We start from the raw sequence: 19,599 nt of genomic DNA on the forward strand, positions 1-19,599 counted from the left end.
CAACAGACACATCGACCTGGACCCCACATACAAATCACTGCAGCTGAAACTGACACCCGGAAGCGGCAAGAACAAACCAATATAAATACCGGAAGAAATATCAAAGCAGTGCTTCACACGAGGCTCCAACAGCACTGATGATGTTCCCTAGCCAGGGAACGAAACGTTTGCAGCAAAAACTTCCAGCTCGGCGAGCAGAACCACAACATATCAAAATTAGGGAGGAGCTGGGAAATGTGGATTGGACACAGCTATTTGAAGGGAAGTCCACATTTGAGATGTGGGAGGCTTTCAAAGATAGTGCAGGATAGGCATGTCCTGTTGAAAGCAAAGGATAGGAATGACAAGATTTGTGAACCGTGGATGACAGGAGAAATTGTACGACTAGCCAAGAGGAAAAGGGAAGCATACATAAGGTCCAGGCAGCTAATCCTGGAAGAGTATCGGAAGAGTAGCACAAATCTTAAACAAGGAATTAAGTGGGCTAAAAGGGGTAATGAAATAACTTTAGCGAGCAGAATTAAGGACAATCCCAAAGCATTTTATTCTTATATAAGAAGCAAGCAAGTAAATAGAGAAAGGATTGGTCCACTAAAAGATAACTAAGGAAGACTGTGTGTCGAACCTGAGAGAATGGGTGAGATTCTGAATGTTTACTTTGCATCAGTGTTCACTGAGGAGAGGAACATGATGAATGTTGAGATTATAGATAGAAGTTTGATTAGTCTGGACCATGTTGACATAAGTAGGGAAGATGTGTTGGTTAGGCTAGTGATTATTAAAGTGGACAAATCCCCAGGATTGGATGGGATCTATCCCAGGTTGCTGAGGAAGGTGAGAGAGGAAATGGCTAGGGCTCTGACAGATATCTTTGTGGCATCCTTAAGTACAGGTGAGGTGCCGGAGGACTGGAGGGTTGCTCATGTTGTCCCCCTGTACAAGAAGGGTAGTAGGGATATTCCAGGTAACTACAGACCAATGAGCCTGGCGTCAGTGGTGGGAAAGTTGCTGGAGAGGGTACTGGGGGATAGGATCTATTTATATTTAGAAAAGTTTGGGCATATCAGTGATAGGCAACATGGTTTTGTGCGGGAGAGATCATGCCTTACCAACTTAATAGAGTTCTTCAAGGAAGTGATCAAGTTGATAGATGAAGGAAGGGCTGTTGATGTCATATACATGGACTTTAATAAGGCATTTGATAAGGTTTCCCATGGTAGATTAATGGAGAAAGTGAAGTCATATGGTGTGCAGGGTGTTCTAGCTAGGTGGATAAAGAACTGGTTGACCAACAGGAGACAGAGAGTAGTAGTTGAAGGGAGTTTCTCGAAATGGAGAAAGGTAACCAGTGGTGTTCCACTGGGGTCAGTGTTGGGGCCACTGTTGTTTGTAATATACATAAATGATCTAGAAGAGAGCACTGTTGGTATGATCAGCAAGTTTGCAGATGACACGAATATTGGTGGAGTAGCAGAAAGCATAAGGGACTGTCAGAGAATACAGGAAGATATAGATAGACTGGAGAGTTGAGCAGAAAGGTGGCAGATGGTTTTCAATCCAGTCAAATGTGAGGTGATGCATTTAGGCAAGACTAATTCTAGAGTGAATTATACAATGAATGGAAGAGCCTTGAGAAAACTTGATGGACAGAGAGATCTGGAGGTGCAAGTTCATTGTACCCTGAAGGTTGCTGCAAAGGTGGATAGAGTGGTCAAGAAAGCATATAGTATGTTTGCCTTCATTGGATGGGGTATTAACTATCAGAGCTGGCAAGTCATGTTAAAATTGTACAAGGCATTGGTTCAGCCGTATTTAGAATACTGTGTACAGTTCTGGTTGCCACATTACCAAAAGGATGTGGACGCTTTGGAGAGGGTGCAGAGAAGGTTTACGAAGATGTTGCCTGGTATGGAAGGTGCTAGCTGTGAAGAGAGGTTGAGTAGGTTAGGTTTATTTTCACTAGAAAAAAGGAGATTGAGGGGGGACCTGATTGAGGTTTACAAAATCATGAAGGGTGTAGACAGGGTTGATAGAGACAAGCTTTTTCCCAGGGTGAAGGATTCAGTAACGAGAGGTCACGCTTTCAAGGTGAGAGGTAGAAAGTTTAAGGGGGATACATGCGGCAAGTACGTCACACAAAGGGTGGTGGGCGTTTGGAAGGCATTGCCAGTAGAGGTGGTAGAGGCAAGCACGTTAGATTCATTTAAGATGTGTCTGGTTAAATGCATGAGTAGGTGGGGAGTAGAGGGATACAGATGCTTAGGAATTGACCGACAGGTTTAGACATTACATTTTGATCAGCTCAGGCTTGGAGGGCCGAAGGGACTGTTCCTGGGCTGTAAATTTTCTTTGTTCTTTGAAAGGAATATTTGGGACCAGTATGGCACCCAACATTCCAAGGCCCTACATATTTAACAGCAAATATCATGTGCTTTCAACATTACATTTGGGATTTTTCCATAAAATTCCTCACTGCGATTGCCTCATATGAGCATTTCCACAATTCTGAGACCCATCCTTTCATTTTTGTTCCCGTAAAACCAATATTTAATATTATTATTGCTGACACTGATCTTCACATTACCTCATCAAACTGGCTGACATCTCTGTAGATATCGGTCTTTGGAATCTGTCCCAGAATTGAATATTTGGGTCTGAAAGAAGAAAGCAGGATACTCAACTCCGGGAGAAATTTAATAAAAATGTAGAAAATGTTAAAGTGACTAAACACATTAGCAAAGCTACTCCTTCTGCATTGATTGACACAATTAGATCAAGGGAATCTCAGAGTCTTGCTGGAAATATCAGAACAATCTGAGTTGCCTTCATCATGTGAAACTGTGATAGTGCACTATAGGTTCTCGCCTCGAAGCCTAGCTACCACAACATGTTCTGGAACTGCTGTCATCCATCATTGCAAAGGGCTTGAAGCGACAATGCCATGTATGTTTCCCAAGGCTATTGGAATTAAAATGGGTGGCACGTTGGCACAGTGGTTAGCACTGCTGCCTCAACGCCAGAGACCCGGGTTCAATTCCTGCCTCCGGCAACTGACTGACTGTGTGGAGTTTGCACATTCTCCCCGTGTCTGTGTGGGTTTCCTCTGGATGCTCTGGTTTCCTCCTACAGTCCAAAGATGTGCAGGTTAGATGAATTGGCCATGCTAAATTTCCCGTAGTGTTAGGTGAAGGGATAAATGTAGGAGAATGGGTCTGGGTGGGTTGCACTTCGGTGGGTCGGTGTGGACTTGTTGGGCCGAAGGGCCTGTTTCCACACTGTAAGTAAGCTAAGCTAAAATAATGCTAATAGTGAAAGAAGTGGGCGGCTAGGTGGCACAGTGGTTAGCACTGCTGCCTCACAATGCCAGAGACCCGGGTTCAATTCCTGCCTTGGGCATCTGTCTGTGTGGAGTTTGCACATTCTCCCCGTGTCTGTGTGGGTTTCCTCCGGGTGCTCCGGTTTCTTCCCACAGTCCAAAGATGTGCAAGTTAGGTGAATTGGCCATGCTAAATTGCTCGGAGTGTAAGGTAAAGGGGTAAATGTAGGGGAATGGTCCTGGGTGGGTTGCTCTTCGGAGGGTCGGTATGGGCCGAAGGGCCTGTTTCCACACTGTAAGTAATCTAAGTGATAATTCTATCCAGTCGGTCTTATAATAGGAGGCGCAGTTGTACTTATTATGTTGTTGACATAATGAACTGATGCAATTGCAGCTTTTGCTGAATTATAGCTCATTATTGAGGCACAGGTTGTGGGTTCAAACCCCACTTCAAACGTTTAAATACATCAGTAGTGCTGCAGACACTTCAATGGTTTGTAATATTTTGAAGTATGCCTTCGGCTTAGTGTATTTCAAACATTTTCAGCGCTGAATTCTGGGCTTACGACCATTAGTGAGCATAGGCTGTGGGAACTCTTAACATTTTCCCACTGCAAAGTATTAGCTACCCAGTTGGCTAGAATAACAGCTGGTGTGGCCACAGAAGAGGTGTTCACATAGTCACCCATCAGACTGCTAAACAGCTGATACATCACTACTTCACACTGTTCACAAAAGAAGAGTGCAAATATACAGGAAACAATTACCTCAATCTTTTCATAAAATTATCACTGAATTGGGTTTGAAATAAAGAGTAAAAAATGAGGTCTGCAAATGCTGGAGATCACAGTTGAAAATGTGTTGCTGGTTAAAGCACAGCAGGTTAGGCAGCATCTCAGGAATAGGGAATTCGACGTTTCGAGCATAAGCCCTTCATCAGGAGTAGCCTTTGCAATTGGACTTAGCACCATTTTAGTCTTCCCTTATATTTTATTACCTCCTAATAAAAAAAATTCTGGTATAAAGAGTGGGAAAATTAAATATAATGCAGCAGAAAGTCATTGGAGCACATGTTTGTGGCTCAAATACTCACAGTTGTGTCTGGAAGATCACAGTAAGTATTACAAATCCTATGGATGCAGCCAGTCCAAAGTCCATGCCTAATAGTACTGTGAAAATGAGAGTGACAATCCAAACTATCTGCAAGAGAAATACAGTAGGGGTTGTATTAAGGAAAGACAAGGAAGATCTTGATTTATATGTCAATTCTTTTGATACTGGATGTACCAAAGTCCTGTACAGCCAATGAGGTCCTTTTTTAAGTGTAGTCACTGTTATGATGCAGAAAATGCAAATCAATTTTGTACAGTAAAGTCACACATATTGGTTCGGACACCAGGAACAATATCCTCACTTTATTTCAAAATTATGCCACATGGGCAATTTTCATTCACTTAACAGGGAAGATAGAGCTTTGGTTTAACATCTTCTTTGAAAGATGACAGCTCTGATGTTACAATAGTCACACAGCGCAGCATTGGATTGTCAATCTTGATCTTTACACTCGAATACTGGAATGGGACTTGAACCAGGAAGACTGAAGAAAGTGTTATAGTCAAAACGTCTAATGTCATTTAATGTACAGCAGATAATGAGAAAGTCTCGTGTGCCTCCAAGGCACTGCTTAAGAAGGGGAAGAATAATAAAGGAAAAGTTACCAATTTCTGTAAACCAGTTCATCATTGAAGATGTGAACTTGTCCACTTTGGGAGAAGAATAGAAAAGCAAAACATAATTTAAATAGAGAGAGAGAGAGAGATTGAGCACTGCTGCAATGCAGGAGATTTGGGTAACGTGTATATCAATCACAAAAGGTTAGAATGCAGGAACAACAAGCAATTAAGAAGGTCAACATTCTGTTGGCCTTTATTTCAGGGTTGGTCTAATTATGTCTTCAAATCCAAATTCCTGCCTACTGGGGTAACCTTCACCTCCCCCATTTGTCAAGGATCTATCTATTGCTGCTTTAACACTATGTAATGACCCTGCTTTTACCAGTCTCTGGAGAATAGACTACCAAAGATTCATTAATCTTTTGAGAGAAAATAAATGCTCCTCATCTCAGTCTTAAATGGGCAGGCCCTTCTTTTTAAAACATCTTTTAACAATCTTATCAAGTCCTTCCAGGTCTTCTATAAGATCACCTTTCACTCTTCTAAATTCTAATGATGGATTCCCAACAACAACTGTCCAACATTTTCTCATCGCTCCCTTGTTCTACAGGATGAAAACAGTCCCAAGAGCTTGAGATATGGTCTCACCCACACCGTGTATAGCCATAGCAAAATATCCCAAATTTTATATTCCACTCCCCCTACAATAAACAACTGCATTCTATTTGCTTAATGACATGCTGGATCTGCATACTAATTTTTGTGATTTATGTACCAGGACCTCCAAATTTCTCCATGCCTCTGAATTTTGCATTCTATGTTGCTTTTCTATTCTTCCTGCTAAAGTGGACCGATTTGATTTTCCCATATTGTATTCCATCTGCTAACTCTTTTGCCCACTCACCGAACCTATTAACATTCTTTTGCAGATCCTCATGTGCTCTTCACAATTTACTTTTCTACTATCTTTGTGTCATCAGCAAATTCAGCAACCATAAAATTGATCCCTTCAAGAAAAAAACTATTTATATATTTTATTTGAAGTCCCAACACTGATCTCTATGGCATTCTGCCTGTCAGGTCATAGTGTGCAATTTTGGTCTTCTTATCTGAGGAAGGATGTTTTGGATTAGATTAGATTCCCTACAGTGTGGAAACAGGCCCTTTGGCCCAACAAGTCCACACCAGCCCTCTGAAGAGCAACCCACCCAGACCCATTCCCCTAATGCACCTAACACTACGGGCAATTTAGCATGGCCAATTCACCTAACCTGCACATCTTTAGACTGTGGGAGGAAACTCATGCAGGCACGGGGAGAATATGCAAACTCCACACAGACAGTTGCCCAAGGTAGGAATTGAACCCAGGTCCCTGGTGCTGTGAGGCAGCAGTGCTAACCACTGAGCCACTGTGCGATATGGAGGGAGTGTAATGAAGGTTTATCAGACTGATTCCTAATAGGGCAGGACTGAAATTATGAAGAGAAACTGGATTGGTTAGGACTGTATTCACTGGAGTTCAGAAGAAAGTTGGGGGGAGAGCACAGACGAACGTAAAAAGTTCTAACAGGACTTCAGGGGAAATGCAGGAAAAATGTTCCTGATTACTGGTCTGTCCAGAATCTAAGGTCATGCTCTAATGATATCCCTGCTGCAAAAAGCAGTTTAGCCCAAAACATTGAACATTTTCAGGGTATAGTTCACAGGGTGAAAGGTATCTAAGGGTGTGGGAGAAAACATGAACATAGCACTGTGTTAGATAATCAGCCATGATCATATTGAATGATGGGACAATCTCAAAGGACTGAATGGCCTACTGCTCCTCTTATTTCCTATGTTATGATGCTTCTATTTTGCCAACACTTTTTTGTGTCTATGTCTATTTCCTATTGGCTAACTAATGCTCTATATAATATGTTACCCTCTACACCATGAGCTATTGTGTATTAATTTTTTTAATTGATCATTTGGAAATCTAAGTACAGCATATCCATAAGTTCCCAATTATCCATATTGCTTGTTACTTCCTCAAAGAACATCAATAAGTTAGTTAATCATGATTTCTTTTTCAAGAACCATGCTGATACTGCCTGATTGCATTGAGAGTTTCTAATTTCTCCACTATAGCCTTCTGAATAATAGATGCTAACATTTACCCTGTGACAGATGTTAAGCTAACTGTAATGTGGTTCTCTTCTCTATTTCATAGTCTCCTTTCTCTAAAAGAGCCACAATCACTTTTTTTCAATCTGATGGGTTCTTTCCAGAATCTAGAAATTTTAGAAAATTAAAACCAAGACATCTACTATCTCAAATTGTCACTTTGTTTAATACCATAGAATGATATATATCAGGGGCTGGAACTTGTCAACTTTTAATTCCAATAACTTCCTCAGAATCCAACCCCAGGTGATCATAATTATTTTAGTTTTCTGCCTTTGTTTCATCTCCTCCTGATTCAAAATTATTTCTGGGATATTATTTGTATCTTCTACAGTGAAGACAGTCTCAAAATACCATTTCAATTCATCTTCTATCTCCTTATCTGTCATTATTAATTCCCTAGACACATACGCTAGAGGATTAATACTCACTTAACTCACTCTATTTCTTAATCATAACTCTTTAGAAGAGTATAACTATTTTTAAATGTAGAAACACTTACGATCTGTTGTAATATTTCTAGCTAGCTTTTTCTTGTAATTGTTTCTCCTCCCATATATTAATCTTTATATTATTCTTTTCTGCTCTTTACATTCCATCTAATCTTCCGACCTGTTGCTCAGGTATGATTTATGGAATCATACAACTTTTCTTTCAATTTGACAATACCATAACATCAGTTGTTAGTTGCACAAGGTATGACTTAGAGTTTTTTATTCTTAGTGGGATGACATCTCTACTGACCTTAACTTAATTTCTCAGATCAGTTTAGCCAGTTTATTCTTCAGGCCATCATCTTTGAGGATCCAATGCCTATGACTGATCTAGTCTCAGCAGGTAGGCCTCACCTGCCTCTTTCTGTGAGGTGAGTTAGTGCATAGCTGTCTCAATATTATACTTTATTCTGGAAAAGTGTTTAAGAGTTTGATTTCTCAGTTTAAAGAGTGCCTTCCCCCGATTCACCATGTAATTCATTTATTGTCCCATGGGCATAAAGAACATTGTTAATCCAGAAGGAAGTTGAGGAACACTGCATCCAGTCTGCTTTGTGGTGGCACTAGAACCAGTAAAGTCTACAGTGACAAAGATAACCAAGAGTCTATTTAAAAATATTTGAACTCTTACCAGATCAATCTTGTTAGTCCTCCAGAAATGGCAAATATCAGTGACCTGTTCAAACATCCCCTTGAGATTGATGATGACAATTGATGCTAAAACAGCCTGTGCAGAAGAGAGTCACTAAGCTTAATGAACATCTTAGGTGGTATGTCAATCCAACTATTACAAATATTTCACTATCATTACTTGCATTTTTTTTCAAGCTAGGAATCTTGCTGGTGATTAATAATTAAATCATATAATTTATAGGTCTTACAAATGAAGGTCCTTCTCAGTCAGTCAGAAAGGGAAGCAGTGTAAACGAAAGCAAATGGAACGCAGCAGCTAAATATAACTCAATACAACCTAATGATTTCTCAGTTAACTGAGCTCATTATTTTCTCCCTTTAGTATCTCTTATGATGTTGTTGGTCACTGTTGTTCTGTGCCAGCTGTAAGGAATTTTGTGAGAGTAGGAAAGACTAGACTGTTGGTTTTGATTTCAATCTGTGTGAGGAGACGGTTTGGACCTTCTGATGTTCTCCTGTGAATGCTTAATTTACTCTGTGCCTGATTATTTTGAATGGGCAAATGCTTTAAAGAAACACTCCCGTAAATGCAGCTTCAGCACGTTAGGCTTCTGTGTGTGAACTTCCTCGGAAGTTTTATATTCTAGCCTCCAGCTGGTATGTGAAGAGTGGGAATGCAGTAGAATGAGGTGTAGGAAATAGTCTAACCCTTGGCTAACATGGTATTACATATAATAAAAGAAAATGCAGATGTTGGAAATCTAAAACAAAAATAAAAATTGCTGGAGAAACCTCAGCAGATCTGGCAGCATCTGTGAAGAGGAAGCAGAGTTAACATTGAATCCAGTGACCCTTCTTCAGAACATCTATGCACGGTATCTCATTGTATCACCATTCAGTCTATTATTAGAATCCCTATGTAAAGTAACACTAATTAGCTACCTCGAAGTCAGAACTGAGGAAGGATCACTCTAGCCGAAACGTTAACTCTGATTTCTCTCCACAGGTACTGCCAGACCTGCCAAGCTTTTCCAGCAATTTCTATTTATACCTCCAATCCATGCAGTTTAAGTGAGACCCGTATAAAAATACATTCCATCCCATAGTTGCACACTTCAGAGAAACTGTGGAGGTTGTAACTCTCTTCAGCATAATGGAGGAAACACAGATCAGATCAATCCATTTTGTTTGGGGTTATCCTAAGTGGTTAGGTTAAAAAATATCTAACAACAAACGTGGTGAATGTATGCGTACATCTTCTCACCTAAGACAGATATTAATTTAACACAATAATAATAAACACGACAATATCTAGTATGATTATTAAGTTCTCTCATGTAGTATAATAGTTAGCCCATTCTTGAACACAGCTCAGGCATTGTAAATAAATGAAGAGACTTGCCTTAGGTAGTTGACTAAATAGTGCCCCGATTTCAAGGATAATCACCAAGATAACAACAGAAGACACTGCGGCAGCTAACTGTGAATGATCCAATTGAGAAGACAATTCAATAACAAACATATAGGACATAGAACAGTACAGCATAGAACAGGTCATTCAGGCCATGATGTCTTGATGAACATGATACCACGTTAAACTAATCCATTCTGCCTTCCCATGGTCCATTACCCTCCATTCTGTGCTTATTTATGTGCCAATCTAAAAGCCCCTTAAATGCTCCTAATATATCTGTCTCCTCCAGCACACTCTGTGTAAATAACTTGCCCATCACATCTCACTTGAACTTTCCCCCTCTTATCTTAAATACATGCCCTCGAGCATTGGCATTTTAAGTCTGGGGAAAATATTCTGACTGTCAACCCAATCTATGCCTCTCATAATTTTGTAAACTTTTATAATGATTCAGACAAATTGACTCCGATTTCCTAAAGAACATAGAACATTGACATTCAAGAAGTGATTAGATTATGACAGAAACTCTGCAAATATTATGGGCCTGATAGTACATTTAGGGGAGAAAGGGAGACCTTCACGATAACATCGCCAGTATGGGAAGTGAACCCACATTGTTGGCATCACTCTGCATCACAAACCAGTCATCCAGCCAACTAAATGAGTCCCATTTCATTTATAATAATGTGATGGAATCCATGATTTCAAAGTTTATATTCTTTGTGATAGATCCTATTTGGAACTGAAATAGAAACCTCAGCCAACAGAAAGGAAAATGGAACCGTAAGATTTCAAAGATAATTAAAACAGAAATGAACACTTCAGTTTCTGGGGAAACTGACACTAAAATGAGTTAAAATGACACAGAGCCATTAGAGCTCAGATCTAATTGCTGATGAAGACAGAGGCTAGATCCAAGAGTTGGGAATAGGCAAATATACAATCATTGCCTGTTGTTTCTATTACTTGAAAATAACATGAGAAGATCTACACTTCAAAATCATCTAAAGTAGAGTTGAAGAGATTTTGCAGATGTGTGCCATTTTAGTGAAGATTGTGCCAAGTTTAATATGGTGTGGTCATTAATTGGGGATCAAGCTAAATTCTAGAAGAAAAAGAGTTGGAATTTTAACAGAGAGAGTTCAGAGCTTTTGTGGTTGGAATGAGTGCCATACATTTTGAGTGGACTGGTGAATAAATCTGTGAGATCAGTCTCTGTTGTATCTCCTATTTAATATTCAATTTGTTTATTAACTTATGTTTAGTTTGTGTTTGATTTTGGGTTTGCATACTTAAATAAAGGTGATAAAACTGAAACCTTGTCCATTGGTTTTTTAAATTGGTGTTATTCATTAAATTTAGTTTGTTTGGTTTATTGTTCTTCATGGTTGATAACAATAGAAAGGAACAATTTCACTCCATTATAGTTTATCTGTGGTTGGTAATTACTTAGCTGTTATTGGAAGAAGGACATTGATGTTATCTCTAAACACCCAGGGGAAGCTGGACAGAATGGCAATTAATGTTAACTGTGTAGCCTGTGGGATCCACGCATTTCCCACCTAAATCTGATATTCTTCACATTCTGGGCACCCTCATGTTGGCAATCACTTTTTGTCATAAGAGGAAAAATGTGTGACTGGCTTCATCTTCCTCACTGATCCCTCTCGGAGATCATGCAAATATATTTTAAAGGGCTATGCAATAAGATCTGAGGTACCTGCATCTTGAGAATACTTCCAGTGGACACAAAATCCCTTACCTGTGTGTTTCCTCCAGTAGTTTCTTGAACCAGACTCCTAGACATGGAACAACTCACAGCAAAGCATTGAAAAAATCCTCCCACAAAGTTGCTGAGCCCCAGTGCGATCAGCTCCTGCAAGAAACAAATCATAGAGTGGAGGACAATGCCTTTAACACACATTAGTGTTTCCGCAATATCATACAGTGCCAATATTTCTTGGTGGAAACAATTGCACAGCATCATTGAATGGAAGGAACCATTTGATCCATTGTGTCTCTGTTGGGTTTCCAAGAGATCAATGCAATTTCCCCTCTTCTTTCACACCTTTGCACATTTCTTCCTTTTTAAATAATAATTCCATTAATTTCTGGTAAAAATCCAAGTGATTCAAATATAAATTTTTCATGAAACAAGACACATTCCATTCCATTGTGTGATAAAGAATTCCAATGTACTTTCGTATTTATTCTCAGCACATGGATCTCCAATGTATCAAATCAATTCTCAACACTCCCATTTTGTACAAATTTAATGGAGAGATCCAACTGTGTGGTTCTATTAGCCAGGGGAAATAATTACCAATTGTAGCTTCGAAACAGCTACACAACCACAGATATAGGATAATAAATTCTACTAATCAGCATCATTGCGGAGGCAAATAAAATGGGATATCTCAACATTTTGACTTGATGAACCTAAAAGTGAAGCTTTCTTCCAAAGGCTGCAAGTTCAGATTGACTGCAGAAGCAGTTGGGTTTATTTGCATCTGCTTTTAAAAGACTTTTGGTTTTCAGACAGTCACATAGTGGATACCCAACCTTTAATAATCCTGTGACATGACCACTATGCCACAATCTTCAAATTGCAACCTGATGGTGTCCTTATACCCCAAGAGGCAGATTAGGCAATTAGGGCTGGATAATAAACACTGGACAAGCAAGCAATGCCTATATCCTTTTAATAATATTAAAAAAAAGGACCTATAGTCTCAGGACCGTTAATGAGACAGCTACAGAAATTGACTAGTCTAAGTTGTAAGATTAAATTGACCATTTGGATTGGTTGCATTGGATGGTTAATTAGAAGGTTCACCGTATTCTCTTTCTCATGAACCTTTACCTTTGCATTACTGCCTGAATCAGTGATTGAATGATTTGGTTAGGGATCATAATGGTAGAAGCAGCTCAGGAGCTGCAGAGGGAATGGGATAACTAGATTGACAACTGTTTCTTGATTCCATGTTTTCCAAAAAGCATTCATTAAAAACAGTAAAGGGAGTGCATTGATCACTCTGTAAAGAGACACAGAATTCCCTGCACTACTCTCTTCAAGATGGAAAACTGAGGCCTAGAAAAATTCCTTCACATCAAAGAATGTGAGGATGCAATGTGCTCCATAAAAAGGAGGATCTGAAGGAGCGATTGAGACAATATGAATCATATGAAGGGAGGAGGAGAGAAGGTGAAAGTTTGACTCAAAACTGCTACTCGACCAGGAAAATGGTGAAGCAGTATGCTGGGTTGCGTGTCTTACAGTGGGTCCTATATTCCAAATCGTTAGACTGCCGTATTACCTGGTTACTGTCCACCTGGTATCCATGCTTCAATGCGAAGATCTTGCCCAGTGATATTGTGATGCCGTATCCTACAATGGCCAAAGCAAAAGCATCTCCCACAAGATTGGAGGCAAGGTTGAAGTCAGGTGGAACTGGGGCTTGCAGGCTGTACAAGGCAAATGAAAAGAGGAAGCACTGAGGACAAATCGCTTGAACTCTTCAACATCTGTCACTAAAAGAACATACAAAAGAGCTGGGGTAGGCCATTTGGCCCTTCATGCTGTGCCATTCAAGAAGATCTTAGCTGATCTTCTCCTTCAACTCCTCCATCCATAGTAGCTCCATATCCCTTAATGCTGTCAGTATCCAAAATCAAATAACATCCATATAGAATCCGGGGCTGTATTTTCTTGGTGGTGTCAGGATCGTAATAGATTAGATTACTTACAGTATGGAAACAGGCCCTTCGGCCCAACAAGTCCACACCGACCTGCTGAAGTGCAACCCACCCATACCCCCACACTTACCCCTTACCTAACACTACGGGCAATTTAGCATGGCCAATTCACCTGACCCGCACATCTTTGGACTGTGGGAGGAAACCGGAGCACCCGGAGGAAACCCACGCAGACACGGGGAGAACGTGCAAACTCCACACAGTCAGTCGCCTGAGGCGGGAATTGAACCCGGGTCTCTGGCACTGTGAGGCAGCAGTGCTAACCACTGTGCCACCGTGCCGCCCACAAATATCGAGCTGAATTCCAGATTGGGAATGTAGCTGTACAGAAGACCTCTGGTGATCTTTTCAGAGGTAGCCAGTTAATAAGTCATCTTAAGGAGCCTGTAGGATCTGAAGATTGTGTGTGGACCAGTGAAGTGAGAGATCCAAGAAGAGGTTCTGCTTTGAGGTCTAATTGACAGCCCCAGTGAATACTGATGGGCTCCATGTAGGTTATGGGTGGGTTGGTCACCCTTTTTTTATGGACACTCCATAACCCACAGAGGGACCCTTCCTCCAAATCCTCCACACTCTACCCCACACAACTGGCAATGGCTGCCCCTAAATCAAATTCTCTGCTGTTAGCACATGAACCCACTCTTTACCCAAACAATAAACCTAATTGTTTAGGGCCTTCTAAATCAACCCTGGTTTCCATTAAGAACACCTGCCCCTGTTTGAGGATACCACTCCCTTCAGATAACCTTTCCCTAGTCTCAGCTGCTATTAGTAGGTGACACAGTAGTGCTGCCAGCCCTGTAACTGTGGTGGGCTATGGTCTTTATGGCCCACAGTCCTGAAGGATGCGGAATTTCTGTCTTCTCCTCAAAATTCAACCCTTGGTACATATGAGAAGCATAGTTTTTTCTCAATGCATGGCTGCGCTCAGTGTGCTGTTGTGGCCCCTTTAAGCGTGGATCCTTCCTTGGGAAGCAGCATTGGTGAAGCTACTGCAGACAGAACTGAGAAATGCAGCAATTAAACAAAAAGGAAATTTAACCAACACAATTATTTGATAGTGGATATCCCCTTTTAAGAAGGTTAAACCTTTTAAGAAAATATGTCACACTCAACTGACCCTTTCGGAATATTCCCCACAACTTGTATTCCATATTTTCCGACTAGGTCGACATTAGACGCAATCAGTGTAGCAATTATTACCTATTTTGGAGGAGAACAGAAAGGTAGTGAAGTTTGAAGTATTTACATGATGCTGTTCCAAACTTACTGTTGGCTTACATGCAGGGACATTCTTTTCATTAGGACATAAAGGTTGAGACTGTTTCTGTGCCCCTAACTGCTGTTGGGGGAAACAGTCACTCACTGGAACTTTCATGTGGGCTCTCCTTTAGTTAGTATCGAGAAAGGTTCTCTGGCCCTCCAGCTTTGACAGCTGACTTACCATCCTAATTAGCCAATCACAAGTCTTCCAGCTTGTAAACAACAGTAAGCCACAGTCAAGGTCAAGTAACTCAGAAAGAGGTTCAACATGGATTATGTCAAATAATCATTTTTTTCTAACCTTAAATTTATCAACAAAGACAGCCTCTTGGGAAAGCAAAACTTAGCAGGACTTATACACATAATGGTAAGGTCCTAGGGAGTGTTGCTGAACAAAGAGACCTTGGAGTGCAGGTTCATAGGTCCTTGAAATGGAGTCGCAGGTAGATAGGATATGAAGAAGGCATTTGGCATGCTTTCCTTTATTGGTCAGGGTATTGTGTACAGGACCTTGGTTAGGCCACTGTTGGAATATTGCGTGCAATTCTGGTCTCCTTCCTATCGGAAATATGTTGTGAAACTTAAAAGGGTTCAGAAAAGTCTTACAAGGATGTTGCCAGGGTTGAAGGATTTGAGCTACGGAGAGAGGCAGAACAGGCTGGGGCTCTTTTCCCTGGAGCATCGGACGCTGAGGGGTGACCTTAGAGGTTTACAAAATTATGAAGGGCATGGATAGGGTAAATAGGTAAAGTCTTTTCCCTGAGGTCAGGGAGTCCAAAACTAGAGGGCATAGGTTTAGGGTGAGAGGGGAAAGCTATAAAAGAGACCTACGGGGCAAATGTTTTCACACAGAGGGTGGTACGTGTATGGAATGCGCTGCCAGAGGAAGTGGTGGAGGCTGGTACAATTGCAATATTTAAGAGGCATTTGGATGGGTATATGAATAGGAAGGGTTTGGAGGGATATGGGTGGGGTGCTGGCAGATGGGACTAGATTGGGTTGGGATATCTGGTCTGTTTCCATGCTGTACATCTGTATGACTCTAAAGTCTTACGAGACCATAGGGGGTGCTCTCTCATCAGAGAGTGAAATGACTGGTGGTGATTTAACCTGAGGGCCACCAGACTTCAGGCGAGGGAAGAGATTGAGAAGGAGAGTATTAAGCAACTAGCCACCACCAAAGATGGAAATCCTGTATGGAGAAGCCCTTAGCTGGACATACACTGAGGTTGCTGTGAGGTATGTAGGTTCCCCAAGGCCTACCACTGAATTCCCTCTCCCAAGCACTTAAACAGACCCCAACCAGTGTAAGAAACTGGATGTTGACAGAAATATCCCTTTTACTTTTAATCTTATCCTTGAATTTGCTGTTCCAAGGCTGTTAACAAGCTCAAGCAGCTACCTATCACATTGGAGTGGGCCAACCTGCTAATCCTGATCCTCTCTCATCCAAAATGGCCAATACCAGGAATGGAAGTCAGAACCTAGCATTGAGTGGGGTCTGAAAATTCAGTTCAAGGAGTCTTTTTCCCCGACAAGCATTGCAGGTTTATTATTTTAAAATTTCGAAGTAGCGAGGAAAATAGGGAAGAAATAAACCAAAGTAAAAGCATAAATACTGGAGATCTGAAAGGAAAACAGACAGCAGATCTGGCAGCATCAGTGAACAAAGAAACAATTAACATTTCAAACTTGTTATGACTCTTGCGATTATAAAGCAAATTCAAATTTGATTTAAAGACAAATATTTGGCTTTGACATTTTTAACAAAACACAATTGACTTTAAATATTGTCGTACTTTATTTCCTTTGCATTATTTAGAAGAAAGGAGAAAGATAAGGATGTGAGAGATGTAGCAATATTCCTGGTATTGAACACCTACTGTCCTGAATTGACAGTGTGTGGCAAATATAAGGAAATTAGCTCAGAGTATCACCAAGAAAACTGACCTCACTAATCCAAGAGAAAGCTATTGTATTTACCTCAATGAGTTCAATAGGAATAGGTATTGGCAATTTAGACTTAAAACGGTCGTTTATCACCTTCACTGCAAACATGGTGGACATAGCAATAATACTGACAACCATGGTGCCAATATTCGTCAAGTGTAATGCTTTGATCACATCGATTAAAGTCTGCAGGAGACAGAAGAAAAACAAATAAACTCATCAATTAAGCCAGTCAATCAACAGCCATGGGACTTGAATTCACAAGCTGCTGACTGGGAATAAAACCCTCAGCGCTTCGATCAGAAAGAAATTCTGTCCTTTGAAGTTCGTGTTTGCACATTTTAATAAAATTTACAATTTTAGTTCATAAACACATGTCAAAATTTATTATCAGGAGATAAGAAATTCAAACTGAACCCACCACCACCTCCCCACCAAAAAGCCTTAGATATGGAGTAAAGTTTCCCTGACACTACCCCAGTCTGCGCAATGCAATTAATTGGAATTAAACTTGTTACTGTTGGTGCCTCTCTGTACTGTAAACCAGCCATCCAAACTAACTGAACCTAACTGTGCAAGAGCACAGAATTTAGAGAAGACACTGGTTAGACCTCATCCAAAGCATTGACGAAGTCTTGTTCAATAAAAGTTTGTAAAGATGAGTCCAACAATTATGAATCAATTAGTTTAACTTCAGTGGTGGGAAAATGTCTAAGAAACAATTATCTGGGATAGAATTAGTAGTCACATGGAAATATGAGGATTGATTTGTTAAGGGAAAATTGTGACAAGCTAGCTAACTGCAGATCTTTGGAGATTGACACTGCAATCTTTTGCTATAAATTCTGTGCCTTATGATTGTGCTCCATTGCTACCTCTTGAAGGAGCAATGCTCCAAAAGCTAGTGCTTCCAAATAAACATGTTGGACTATAACCCAATGTTGTATGATTTTTAACTTTGATCTTTGAAGAGGTAGCAGAGAGGGAAGGTTGGTGATTTGGTGGACATGGACCTCCAAGCAACATTCGATACAGAGTCAAGAAGAAAGTTATAGTTCTGGGCATAAAAGAGATTGTAGCAATGTGATTATAAAATTAATTGACAGATAGGAAACAGAGCTAAAGGATATTTTTCAGACTGGAAAAAGATTTGTAGTGTCGTTTCCCCAGGGGATCTTGTGCCCCTTGCTTTTCTGGTGTTTGAGATCTTGATATTCAGGGGATAATTCCAAACTTTGCAGATGACCTAAATCTTTGGAAAACTGTAAACTCTGAGGAGGACAGGGTAGAAATTCAAAAGGATATTGAAGGAGTGCATTGGTAGATGGCAGATGAAGTTCAATTTGGAGAAATGTGGTGCATTTTGATAAAAAGACCACAAAGAGGCAGCATAAAGTAAAGGATTCCAAAGCAAGGTACATGAGTGACCTGGGGATATGCACATGAGTCATTAGAGGTGGCAGGATATGGAGCAAAAGTTGTTGATAAAGCAGGCAATGGTCTATCTTTCAGAAATATGTGCATGGGGTAAAGGCAAAGTTGCCATTGTGTCAGAGGGAATGCCTTCTCAATAAAGTGAGATAATAGTGAGTTTAACCTGAGGGAATTAGGCCCGTTGTTAATTAGGTCCAGCTGTGAGGTGAGTAGCAAGGTTGAGAATAGTGAACCTTCATGGTAGTTTCAGCGAGAGTGGGAATTAAACTTGTTGCTGTTGGTGCCTCTCTGTATTGTAAACCAGCCATCCAAGCTAACTGAACCTAGCTGTACAAGAGCACAGAATTTAGAGAAGACACTGGTTAGACCTCATCCAAAGCATTGTGCACAGTTCTGGATGCCGCACTGTGTTAAAGATGTGGAGACCTTGGAGAGAGTGCAACAGAGGTTTATGAGAATGTTCCAACAATGCAACTCTTCAGTTACAGGGAAAGATCGGAGAAGCAGAGACTGTTTTCCTTGGAGAGGGGAAAGCTAAGAGAAGATTTTATGGATATTTTCAAAATCATGAGGGTTCTAGACAGAGTGACTTAGAAGAAACAATTCTTTGTTCATTAATGGATTGAGAACTGGAGGGCACAATTTCAAAGTTGTTCAAAAGAAGCAAATGTGAAGTGAAGAAAAACCTCACGCAGCAAATGGTTCTGGTATGGAATGCACTACTTAGAATGTGGTGGAGGCAGGTTCAGCTGAACCATTCAAGAGGCCTTTGGATGATTATTTGGGATCCTGGGAAAAGTGAAAAGATTGACACTGAGTTAAAATGCTCAGAGAGCTGGAGTAGACGTGATGGGCCTAATGGCCTCCTTTGGCATTGTAACAATTCTGTGGTTCCATATATTAGTTCAGTTGAATTTTTAGTTACCTTCATTAACAACTTGTGCTGGCTGCATAGTTATTTCAGCTGACCTCACTAGAGAAGTTCTAAACAGGGACACTTCTGATGGCCTGGCTCTTAAAAGGAAAGAAAGCTAACAGAACTGAGGGTTCCAGGGTCAGGATTTGTTCTCGGCTGAGTGAGTAATCTCAACCGCGGTGACAGGGATCCTGTAATGGTCTTAGTGCTCTGGGTTTGAGAGGGGAAAATCAGTACCTGCTGTTTCTTGATGATTGGTCACTCATACATGACTAATGTGGCTGGGCTTAGCTCTGATGCCACAAGGTTGAACATCTAAGGAGAAGGTGCTGGGGAAGTTGAAATGTCTGAAGGTCGATAGATCAGCTGGACTGGATGGATTACATGCCAGAGTTCTGAAGGCGATCGCTGAGGAGATTGTGGAGGCATTGATGGTGATCTCTCAGGAATTACTGTAATCAAGGAGGGTCCCTGAGGGTTGGAAAATGTCTAATGTTACACCCCTGTTTAAAAAGAGAGCAAGGCATTGGATGGGAAATTATAGGCTGGTTAGCCTGACCTTGGTCGTTGGTAAGATTTTATAGTGC

At 40.7% G+C, this 19,599-nt stretch overlaps 1 protein-coding gene across 1 annotated transcript in view; it reads right to left on the reverse strand.

Annotated features, from left to right (window-relative positions):
• Positions 1-19,599, reverse strand: part of LOC132822457 (solute carrier family 26 member 6) — an 86,665-nt gene that overhangs the window by 18,048 nt on the left and 49,018 nt on the right. The window contains exons 7-14 of the mRNA XM_060835836.1: positions 16,696-16,848; positions 14,570-14,652; positions 13,011-13,158; positions 11,456-11,569; positions 9,682-9,759; positions 8,278-8,373; positions 4,410-4,516; positions 2,585-2,654 (exon numbers count right to left, since the gene is read on the reverse strand). Coding sequence (XP_060691819.1) covers positions 2,585-2,654; positions 4,410-4,516; positions 8,278-8,373; positions 9,682-9,759; positions 11,456-11,569; positions 13,011-13,158; positions 14,570-14,652; positions 16,696-16,848 — 849 coding nt within the window. The remainder of the gene's footprint in view (positions 1-2,584; positions 2,655-4,409; positions 4,517-8,277; positions 8,374-9,681; positions 9,760-11,455; positions 11,570-13,010; positions 13,159-14,569; positions 14,653-16,695; positions 16,849-19,599) is intronic.

Source organism: Hemiscyllium ocellatum, chromosome 14 (assembly GCF_020745735.1).
Source record: "Hemiscyllium ocellatum isolate sHemOce1 chromosome 14, sHemOce1.pat.X.cur, whole genome shotgun sequence".
NCBI classification, from domain to species: domain Eukaryota; kingdom Metazoa; phylum Chordata; class Chondrichthyes; order Orectolobiformes; family Hemiscylliidae; genus Hemiscyllium; species Hemiscyllium ocellatum.